This window comes from Piliocolobus tephrosceles, chromosome 4 (genome assembly GCF_002776525.5).
Source record: "Piliocolobus tephrosceles isolate RC106 chromosome 4, ASM277652v3, whole genome shotgun sequence".
In the NCBI taxonomy this organism is placed as follows: domain Eukaryota; kingdom Metazoa; phylum Chordata; class Mammalia; order Primates; family Cercopithecidae; genus Piliocolobus; species Piliocolobus tephrosceles.
Genome location: NC_045437.1, coordinates 1,319,624 through 1,331,073, shown reverse-complemented (window position 1 = coordinate 1,331,073; position 11,450 = coordinate 1,319,624). Strand labels below are relative to the sequence as shown.

At 53.5% G+C, this 11,450-nt stretch overlaps 1 protein-coding gene across 2 annotated transcripts; it reads left to right on the top strand.

The window, feature by feature from the left end:
• Positions 1-344: 344 nt before the first annotated feature.
• Positions 345-8,021, top strand: LOC111528341. 2 transcript variants are annotated; one of them, XM_023195045.1, is made up of 4 exons: positions 345-579; positions 778-1,387; positions 1,763-2,112; positions 3,662-8,021. In XM_023195045.1, the coding sequence occupies exon 4, from the start codon at positions 7,082-7,084 to the stop codon at positions 7,997-7,999; it is 918 nt and encodes a 305-aa protein (XP_023050813.1). In that variant the 5' UTR covers positions 345-579; positions 778-1,387; positions 1,763-2,112; positions 3,662-7,081; the 3' UTR covers positions 8,000-8,021. The 2 variants fall into 2 exon arrangements, with proteins under 2 accessions (XP_023050813.1, XP_023050814.1); XM_023195046.1 differs by having other exon boundaries at positions 345-1,387; positions 1,968-2,112.
• Positions 8,022-11,450: the final 3,429 nt, after the last annotated feature.

Here is an 11,450-nt window from a genome sequence, read left to right as displayed (position 1 = left end):
GAGGAGGACATAGGGGAGGTGAGGAGGATGAGGGAGGTGAGGAGGATGGGGGAGGTGAGGACAGGGGAAGTGAGGATGGGGGCAGGTGAGGACATAGGGAAGGTGAGGACAGGGAGAGGTGAGGAGGACATAGGGAAGGTAAGGAGGACATGGGGAGGTGAGGAGAACATAGGGGAGGTGAGGAGAACATAGGGGAGGTGAGGAGAACATAGGGGAGGTGTGGAGGACATAGGGGAGGTGTGGGGGACATAGGGGAGGTGTGGAGGACATGGGGAGGTGTGGAGGACATGGGGAGGTGAGGACGTAGGGGAGGTGAGGACAGGTGGAGGCGCGGAGGACATAGGGGAGGTGTGGAGGAGAATCTCGGATGCCAGTGGGTCAGGGTGCCTGTCACCAGGTGAGTGCCTGCAGCTGCCCTGGGTCATGGCTTCCGTGGCCTGCGGGCTCTGCTGCTTTCTGGCATTTGTGGGTGCCTTTAGCCTTGTCCACAGGAGGAGGCTGCTTCTGCAGAGCCGGGCCCCCGATAAGCCTTAGCAAACCCCTGAGGACCTTGGACTTAAGGACCCTCCACAAGGAAAGGTGAGGGGCAGGGCTGGCCAGAGGGGCTCTTTGTCTAGCTGTTGCTGGGGGTGCCAGGCCCGCCACTGGATGTAAGAAGGTGGCCCCAGGTAACAGCTGGGATGGCCATGCTGGGGCCAGCTCCAAGTCCCCTCCACCTTCAGGGACAGAGGACACAGTGCAGAGGCATAGCCTTGAATCCATGTGGCTTTTCTACAGGCTGTGGGTGAAGACCACCCAAGGATTCTGGGGTGAGCTCCAGACCATGAGCTTCCGGTGGGTGAGGGGGCAGCAGCAGCGGCCACATCTCAGGAGCCTGTCTAGGGGCCTGTCCTCCAGAAAAGCAGAGACATGAGGCAGCAGCCCCCGGAGACCCTCCCGCACGTGGCCAGCCAGCAGGTGGGGCCGCATCAGCCTCCTGACAGGAGGGGTCCCGGATGCAGCATCAGTTCCTGGGCCCTGGAAGCTGCCTGGCATGGGCTGGCAGCCACTTGACCAGGCTCAGCCAGGAAGGCATTTCCAGAAAGCTTCCTTCTCGTCCTGAGAGCCGCCTGTGTTCTGTGCTCACCAGGCCTGTGGTCGGCACAGAGTGTGGTTTAGGGCCGCTGCTCTAGGGGCTGGGGAGGGTGCAACCTGCGTGACCAGCAGCACATGCATCCTGCTACCTCCTGAGACTCCTGAAAGCGTGGTGATGGCCGAGCACGTGGAGGCCCATTCTGGGCGAGGAGGCCCAGCTGGAGCTGCTGTGGGGAACTGAACTCCCCAGGAGCAAGAAGTCCTGGGGCTGAGGCTGAGCTGACTGGAGTCTGGAGCAGAGAGGATTTGGGACGTAAGTTCAATGTGAGGTTTTTAATTTTCAAGGATAGGAGTTTGTGTGTGTGAATGTTCCTGTGGTCTGAGTGGTCCCCCGAAATCCGTGTGTTGGAACCTTAATACCCAGTACAACAGTATTGGGGGTGGGGCCTTTGGGAGGAGCTTAGGTCATGCGGGTGGAGGGTAGATTAAGGCTGGTGCCTTGATGTGGAACTTCCCAGCCCCCAGAACTGTGCAAGAAAAAAACCTGTTCATCAATTACCCAGCAAGAAGCATTTCATTACAGTAGCACAAACAGATTAACACACATGTATTGCTGGGTTGTGTGTGTGTGTGTGTGTGCATGTATACCACATTCCTTGTGAAAAGAAAGATATTTTCTGAAACGCAGAATGACTCAGTGCTCAGCTGTGTTCCTGGAGCCTTGGCTGCTCCTCTGTGTGAACTGTGCTCAGTGGGCCAGTGTCATGACCTGGAAAAGCTGCAACCCAAGAAAGGGAGCCAGCCCTGCCGTTCCCCATCGTGCTGAGTGAGCTGCTGCAAACTCGCCGCAGACTCACCCTGGATCCTCTGAAACAAGGACCTTCTGTCCCCAGGACCTCTGTCCCAGGCTCTCTGTGCACCCAGGATCCACCCAGACCACAGGAGCTGACAGTTGAGGCCGCATGCAGGACACTGGGGAAGAAGAGGGGCCTCTCTCACCTCGTCCTCCTCCTCCTCTTCCTCCTCTGCCAGCTCCAGGTCTGTCCACCGCCTTCCCCCTGTCCCCACATTGCTGCAACCTCACCCTTCCCTCCACATTCTTACTATCCAAGAGAGCAAGAACAGTATTTAGTTGAGTTTGTTTTTCATTGAGATAAATTGGCGTGTAGCAAAACTAAGAATAAAATCTAATTAGTGATAATCCATCAATCAGGCTAAAAGATGTAATCTGGATTAGGGAACATTGTATCTTTGAAACAGACGACTTTCATGCATATTTATCAATGAGAAAACCAGGCACCAATGTTTTTGCCATGCTGTAGTGACTGACTGTACAAGACTCATTTACATTAACGCAGTTACTGAGAATGGAATGTTAGTGAATAAGATTTCTTTTACATAAATGAAGATGTCTTAAAATCCTGTTACCCTGAAAGTTGACTCACTGAATTCACATTTCATGGATCAAGAAAAGGCCATGCCAGTATAACAGGACGAGCCACAGACAAAACTCCTCAGACACCGGCTTAAAGAAGGAAGAGGTTTATTTGGCCGGGAGCGTCAGCAGACTTGCGTCTTAAGAGCCGAGCTAGGCCGGGCGCAGTGGCTCAAGCCTGTAATCCCAGCACTTTGGGAGGCCGAGGCGGGCGGATCACAAGGTCAGGAGATCGAGACCATCCTGGCTAACACAGTGAAACCCCGTCTCTACTAAAAAATACAAAAAACTAGCCAGACGAGGTGGCAGGCGTCTGTAGTCCCAGCTACTCGGGAGGCTGAGGCAGGAGAATGGCGGAAACCCGGGAGGCGGAGCTTGCAGTGAGCTGAGATCCGGCCACTGCACTCCAGCCTGGGCAACAAAGTGAGACTCCGTCTCAAAAAAAAAAAAAAAAAAGAGCCAAGCTCCCTGAAAAAGAAATTCTTGGCCTTTTTAAAGCCTTACAACTCTGAGGGGTCCACGTGAAAAGGTTGTGATAAATGAGCAGGCGTGGGGAACGTGACTAGGGGCTACATGCATCAGCTAACGGAACAGAAAGTTTTTTTTTTTTTTTTTGAGACGGAGTCTCGCTCTGTCGCCCAGGCTGGAGTGCAGTGGCCGGATCTCAGCTCACTGCAAGCTCCGCCTCCCGGGTTTCCGCCATTCTCCTGCCTCAGCCTCCCGAGTAGCTGGGACTACAGGCGCCCGCCACCTTGCCCAGCTAGTTTTTTGTATTTTTTTTAGTACAGATGGGGTTTCACTGTGTTAGCCAGGATGGTCTCGATCTCCTGACCTCGTGATCCGCCTGTCTTGGCCTCCCAAAGTGCTGGGATTACAGGCTGGAGCCACCGCGCCCGGCCCACAAAGTTTTGCAATGCTTTTTCATACGATGTCTGGAATTTACAGATAACACAAGTAGTTTTAGTCAGGGGTTGATGTTGTTATTATTTTTTAACTCCTAGGGCCAGGTGGTGGGGCCAGGGTTTTCTGGTTACTTACCTTACTTTTGTTTCTTTCTGACTTTTTGCTTTCTCTCTTTCCTCCTGTCTTGTGAACTAGGCAAGGTGGGGGGAGGAGGGCAGTAGGAGTAGTAGTGGTCTTCTTCCTTACCAGGTGGATTCCTTCTGAACCTCAGCAGTGGTGACTGGTGGTTTCTGTAATGAAATTTCAATTCGACCCTCATCTGAGATGAGAGAGTGTCTGGTAACACAAAGCTCAGGAACTGCACACGATCTCTCAAGAAAGCTTATGTCCAGTTTCCGTCTGGTGCCAGTCCACTCGAAGGGCAGCTAAATGTCACTGGGAAAGTCCTGTTGGCAGTGTTACATAAGATGTAGATTCAGTGAAGCCAGGCCCATCACATGACGGAAGCTTGTTAGGGTGGGTTTATCTGTCAGACTCCAGATTTATAGATAGAAAAGGAGAAGACGTTTATGTCTTCAGCCATTATAAAGAGTAATTCTTATACGTTTTAAAATATTGGCTATGTATATAATTTAGAGATCTACATGTAGCTCTGTGTAATCAATATTGCGTATCTAATATATACTACATAGAGATATAAGTATTATATAAATTATATAGATCTATGTATTTAAAATGTAGATCTGTAGAGAGCGCTACAGGCATACTTTGTTTTGTGGTGTTTTGCTTGATTTTGCTCCATGGATGTTGCTTTTTTTACAAATCGCAGGTTTGTGGCAACCTGCGTGGACCAATTCCATGGGCGCCGTTTTCCCAGCAGCGTGTGCTGCCTTCATGGCTCTGGGTCACATTTTGGTGATTCTTGCCACATTTCAAACGTTTTCATTATTATTATCTATGTAGTGGCCATCTGTGATCGGGGTCTTCAGTGTTACCAATGTAATTGTTTGGGGTGCTTTGAACTGCACCCATATAAGACACAAACTTAATAAATGTTTGGTGTGTCCTGACTGCCCCCCATCAGCCATTCCCCCACCTCTCTCCCTCTTCCCAAGCTTTCCTGTTCCCTGACACACAACAATATTGAGATTAACCCAGTCAGTAACCCTACCATGACTGCAGAGTGCTCAGGTGAAAGGAAGAGTCACCACATCTCACTTTCAATCAAAACCCAGAAAAGATTAAACTTAGCATAAGGCATGTTGAAAGCTGCGATAGGTTGAAAGCTAAGTGAGGCTTGTACCAGTGAGACAAGTAGCGAAGACAAAGGCAAAGTTCTTAACAGAGGTCACAAGTGCTGTTCTAGAGAGTGCATGGATGATGGGAAGTGAACCAGCCTTGTTGCTAATATGGAGAAAGCTTTTGTGTTCTGGATAGACAGTCAAAACAGCAACACCATTCCCTTAAGCCAAACCCTGGTCCAGAGCAGGGCCTTAACTTTCTTCAATTCTGTGAAGGCTGAGAGAGGTGAGGAAGCTGCAGAGGAAGAGTGGAAGCTGGCAGAGGTGGGTTCGTGAGGTTTAAGGAAAGAAGTGATCTCCATAACATAAAAACACAAGGTGACATGGCAGGTGCCGATGGAGAAGCTGCAGCAAGTTACCTTCTGCAGCCAGAAGATCTGGCTGAGATCGCTTAACAACAGATTTTCAATGTAGATGGAACAGCCTTCTGTTGGAAGAAGATGCCATCTAGGACTTTCCTAGCTAGAGAGGAGAAGTCAGTGCCTGGCTTCAGAGTTTCAAAGGACAGGCTGACGCTCTTGTTAGGAGCTGGTGCAGTAGTGACTTTAACTAGAAGCCGATGCTTATGGACCATTCTGAACATCCCAGGGACCCTAAAATCATGCTCAGTCTACTCTGCCTTGCTCTATAGATGCAATGAGAAAACCGGGATGTCAGCAAGTCTATTTACAGCATAATTTACTGGCTATGTTAAGCCCACTCTTGAGAACTACTGCTCAGAAAAAAAGATTCCTTTCAAAATATTACTGCTCACCAACAATGCACCTGGTCACCCAAGAGCTCTGATAGAAATGAACAAGGAGATAAATGTTGTTTCCATGCCTGCTAACACAACACCCATTGCACAGCCCAAGGACGCGTTTCAACTTTCAAGCCTTATAATTTAAGAAATACATTTTTTAAGGCTGTATCTGCCATAGTTAGTGATTCCGCTGATGGATTTGGGAAAAGTAAATTGTAAACCTTCTGGAAAGGATTCACTATTCTAGATGCCACTAAGAACATTCATGATTCATGGGAGGAGGCCAAAGTGTCACCATGAACAGGCGTTTGGAAGAGGTTCATTCCAATCCTCATGGATGACTTTGAGGGATTCCAGCCTTCTGTGAAGGAAGTCACTGCAGATGTGACAGGAGTAGACGTGAGACCAATTACTGCTGAAATGCTTGGGATATGCTCCTTTTGTCTTAGAAAGTGGCTTGTTCTTGGGTGTAGCAAAGCATACACTTTGAGAGACATTTCCCCATGGCAGCTGGCATTTATTACGCCGATCAGGAGCCATGCTTCGGGCGCCAGTGCAGCAACAAGGCAGCGTGCTGGCTAAGCCAACTCCCTCCCACGGCACAGGGCCAATGGCTTCTGTGCCCCGGCACTCAGACATGACCACATGACTGCTCCTGCCTGGGAGGATAGGGCAAGGATGCCATGCTCCCCAGCACTCTCTCCCACCCCGCCACGCCCCCACTTGTCCGCTGAGTCCCCAGCTCTGTCATCCACAGCTGGACGCAGGGACCCAGCCAGGACTCCAGGGGGCCCCTAGAGGAAGGCAGCATCTCAAGGCAGTCAGGCCTGGGGAGAAACACACTTTTACCATCCAGGGCCACGGAGCTCCTGGCTGTGAGTGAAACAGCACCTGGCCCTGGTGCACACGTGGGGCACGCAGAAACCCGCACACAGGGAATTCACCGAATTCTCACCCACGTGGTGGGCTGGGCCCTGCTCACCCCAGGTAAAAACCACAGGACCTGAGCTGACAGGGGAGTGCAGTGTGGGCTTCACCTGAGGGGGAGGCACAGAGGTTTCAACAACTCAGGGAGGTGGGCGTGCCTGGAAATGCACTGGGAACAACCTCGCCAGGAGTCAGAGGAACTTCCCCGTTACCAGCCTGGCCACAGCTCCACGCCCGGGCCCTCTGCCGTTTGCCAACTGTAAGTGGCCTCTACCCACCTGAGCAGTTCATGAGAAACAGGAAAATCATTTCCAGAAACAAGTTTAGAGTCAAACAGTTACCTAGAGTTCAACATTTCAAGAAGTTGAACCTTCTACGTCACACTTTTTTTTTTTTATGAAAGCAATGCGTGCTAACCCTACAAAACTGGAAGAGGCAGCGAGAGAAAGGAAGAAACTGAAAACCATGGCCACAGGCCTTCTGGGGCTTTCGTCTGTGTTTGCGTCTACTTGGGGTTGAGGTCGCACAGTTCTGCGTCCTTCGTTGTCACCTGGCATTTTCTTAAGATGACTCCATGTCATAGAAGTGCTGCAGATGCATAATTTAAAGGGCTATATTGTATCATATCGGTTTTTCATCCACTTATTCCGATGCCCCCCCGCCCGGCGGACCTGTTCTGCAAAGGATTCACTATTCTAGATGCCACTAAGAACATTCATGATTCATGGGAGGAGGCCAAAGTGGAAGGGCCTTCACAGCGCTGTTCCCTCTGCCGCCTCTGCCATGCGAAGCCCTCCTCACCCTGTAGCTCCCCCCCCCCAGGAGGGAAGCTCTGTCAGCAGCCAGAACTCGCGTGGGGATTCCTGCAGGAGAAACCTGAGGGCGAGGGCCGAGGCGAGCAGGACCAGGCGTCAGGAAGGGTCCCTGTCAGCCGGTGCCCAGGGCCTCTGGGTGGTGACCCGCACCCCAGTGCTGGCCCTGGGGAGGCCAGGGTGGCCGTTGCACCCACCACTGTCAGTCACTGGCTCCGGGTCACCCACAGGCTGGGCTCGTGACCTCCCAGGCATCTCCCAAAGAGGCACACAGCCTCCTCAGCCTGGCACAGGGATGCAGGCCTGGACAGGGCATCTGGGAGCACCCATCCTCCTCAAGCCCTGTGGACGGCAGTGGGCCCCGTCTGGCACTGCCTGCTCTGCACATGGCACTCGGGAGGCGCTCGGGGCACCTGTGTTCATGGAGCACAGAGGCAGAACCGCACTTGTGTGCACGTGGGAGTCATGCCCTGGCCCACTGTCCTCAGCCAGTGGGCAGCAAGCTGGAGATACACTCCTTCCCGGAGGTCTCGGGCCAGGAGCTCTGTCGCCAGGCTCTATATTGGCACCGACCCCTTCCTGGAGCATGACCTGGATGTGGGGTGGACCCAGGGCCTCGGCTGGGTATGGAGAGACAGTGAAGGAGGCTGTGGCCTGGGAAGTGAGGCCCGCAGGGCTCAGCACTGATCCGGCCTCCCCTCGGATTGCCCCAGTGGCCTCTCTCAGCCTCAAGCTTCTCATCAGTGAAATGGTGCAGAAAACAGGGCTTCGTGTCCTGGAGGGTGTGAATTCACCAGGGCCCTAAATCACCCAGACCCCTCCTGTGTCCTTGTAGGGACGTGGCACTCCTGTGTTTGCTTCATTCCATTAAAGAAAGAAAAACCAGGCACAGCCACAGTTGCAGAGCTCATCATAAACAACCCACGGGCGGGCCCTGCTCCACAGCCCCCCACAGCCCCCCACAGAGCTGCTGTTCTGATGCGCGGCTGCCACTGTGCAGCGCTTCCTGCTGGACGTGGCATCTTCGCCGCCTCTGACATCTAGAAGGCCTGGGCCAGCCCTGTGGTTCACCACAAGGAATGCCGTACGTTGGGCAACTCTGAGCCAGGAAGCCACACTCGGAGGAGCTGGACACGGGGCATCAAGGGCACTGCTGGCAGTTGAATGGTGTTTGCAGAGGGAGGCGGGGAGACGAGGGCAACCTTGAGCCCATAAACACTTGAGCAACGCTGTCAGGAAGGAATCCATGACTCGATGGCTCAGCAAATATTAGCTCAGCAGGTGGCACTCAGCTGCTGGGGGCAGAGACAGCGCTGCATGCAGACACGGGTCCTCTCAAGTTGGCCTGCCCTCGAGTGTGAGGAGGGCGCCCGGCCAGCCAATACCCACCCTGGAGGCTCCCTTGGCAGGTGCAGCCCACCCAGCCCAGCTGCAGACAAGACCCGTGGCTTGGAGGTTCCAGGCGCGTCTCTGTCTCTGTGGGCTGAGGGACATCGCGGAGAACATCCTCAGCCCGTGGGAGCCTGAGACACTGCCCTCCTCACTGCTAATACCAGACCAGGTTCAGAAAGAGACATGAGGCACTGTGCGTTTTGCAAAGTCCACAGGATGAACACAAGGGTTTGGAGCTCAGACGTGCGAAATGCCTAAAGGATGCACTCATTAAAAAAACAAAGCTTTGAAGTTGAGGATCATTTCTGCAAGATAGAAAAATCCCTGTTCTTAGAAAAATCCGTTTTCAACTCAATCTGTCCTATAACTGAAAATCTTTGTGTAGTGAAGTATCTTGAAGTAAAACAAGCTGCTAACAAGTCACCATCACAACTTAATGAGCGCAGCACAGGGATGCCTCCCGGCACGCGCCCGCCCTCAGCCCACCAGGCTCCCCGCGTGTTGCCTTCAGGCTGAGCCTCGGATGCACACATGGTGGCCGTAGCCTTGTACAACAGTTAAAATTCGTAAGTGCACTGGAGTGTGGGGGGACCAAGCCCCTCACCTTGCAGAGAAGGAAGATGAGGTGCTGAGCACCCAACGCCTTGATCAAGGACACGCAGTGACCCCAAACCAGGACCCGTCCCTCGGCCTCAGCTGCCCTGTGCCCTGGTCAGATGTGGTCAGGCCTGTGGAGTTTCTGTTTGGCAAAGACCTTGCACCAGGAACGTCACCTCTAAGATGTCCCTCCCTTTCACCCTGCCTCTCATTGCCAAGCTCAGACACAACTCTACCTGCTTCCAGACGTCCAATTAAAACCCATCCATGCATAAAACCTTTCAGGCCATGAGGAGTGGGGTTACACCTGGGGGCACTGGATGTGGGGCACGGCCCTTCCTGTGCCCCTGGGCCCCAGGTGCCCCCACAAAGCCCTTGGCTGCCCTTGGGGCCACCCCTCCTCCCCCCCAGCACAGCAGTTTCCGGCACTGAGACTTGTGCTGTACCTGCTGGGACTTTCGGAGCGTTCATTTGAGCAGCACCTGTGGCCAGTAAGATTCTCACGCTGAAAGTCCTCCCTGCCTCTGGAGGCCTCCTGGGAGCTGCTGTCCTCATAGGATGTGCCCCCCAGGGGAAAGGCTTCCCACCCTGCCAGTTCCTCCACCAATGGGACGAGCAGCATCCACCCGGTCCTCAGCCCGCTGGGCTTCAGATCCCACCAGCCCACAGGATTCTCCCCACACCCTGCCCCATGCCCCACAGAGCCAGGGTCCCCTCACCCTGTGGGCGGTCACTGCAAGGCCATGCAGGCCCTGAGGGCTCACCCTGTCCCGAGTGGAGTGGGCCGCCTTCCACCAGCGCATCAGCACCTGTGACCGTGGCCTGCTGTCACTCTCGGCTGTGCAGGGTCGGGTGCCAGGCACTCAGGCATCTGGTGCTATTGAGGACAGCGAGTCCCCCTCACCGATAGGGTAGAGAGGAAGGAGGTGATCAGAATAGCCCCTGTGGCTCAGCAGGCCCAGCTTCCAGGCCCACCAGAGCCTTGCCGGACCCCACTTCCCCTATCAATGGGCTGCAGGGGAAAGCACAGGGCTGGGCTTTTCTACCAAAGGACCATCCGGACATCTCAGATTACAGAGCCACAAAGACTGGGAACTGGAGGGGGCAATTCCCCAAAATCCAAAGGAACGGGGGGCTCTAAGTGGTGGGGGCTCTAAGCGGTGGGGACTCTAAGTCGTGGGGGTCCTCTCAGGACCTTCTTTGGCAGAGGAGAGCCCACCTGGGCCAACGCTCACTGCCTGAAAACTAAAGACCAGCTCCGTGCACTTTAGGACGTGAAGAAGAGGCAGAGTCAAGGAGGCTCCTGAGCGTCCTGTAAACTCTTGAAGTTCCTCCAGGTTCAGGGCGCCTCTTTCCCCAGCCAAGCCCAGCGGTGCTGTCTGCTCCCCCCACTCCTGGGCTGACGTAATGAAAGCCTGCTCTCTCCGGGCGCCCATCTGTGAGTCCATCGCGGCCAGGCCTCGGCGGGGCCCTCTCTGCTCAGAGCTCGTCTGGGTGGAACAGAGGCTTTTTGTTGCATGCGATTTCCAGGGCTGTGCTGGCTTCATGCACCGAGGAGACCGCTCTATAGGCCATGGCCGCCGGGCCAGCGTCCAGCGGGGACACAAGGGATCTGTGTGTCGGGCTGGGTCAGCATCACAGCGCAGCCCGGCGGGAAAGTGGGGCGGCCGCTCCCAAGGCTCTGGCTTGTTTGAATGAGGTTGCTTTTCCCAGAGTAGCTGAAGTGTCAGTCCACGCTGAGAACTGGTTGCCTGCCAGCATCATTGCCTTTAGATTTAAAATGAAAATATGACAGAGCCAGAAGCTGGGTAAACTGTTTTCCCTCCCGCTCCTTTCACAAAGCCAAATGGAATAATTGAGATCAAATCCAACTCTTCAAAAGTGCATTTGCCTGAGAACTCTCCGTGCCAAGTGTCGGCCTGAAGTAATCCCTCCGCTGACACCCTAAGCCCGGAGAAAGGCTGCCTGTCACAGAGGTGCTGACGCCGCCAGCCAGCCACGCCAGTGAACTGAAGCCTCACTCTGAAAGCGAAAGGGTTGGCTGCGAACTGAAGCTAAAACCAGATGCCTATCAATGCTGTTAGCAGGAAAATGACTTATTATTAGGAAAATGGTTTTACTTTGAAATTTAAAATAGAATTGAACAAAGCAAAATTAAAATAAAAATACAAAACCATCATTTAATTGTCAAATAAAGCTAAAGGCGTAAAACTTAAAGTCATAAATGAACACTTGTGAAGTATCTTAGCACCTCACCCCTCTCAGTC

What these genes read in the sequence shown, in the direction of transcription:
- LOC111528341 (XM_023195045.1), top strand. Translation starts at nt 7,082, where the DNA reads ATGCCACTAAGAACATTCATGATTCATGGGAGGAGGCCAAAGTGGAAG.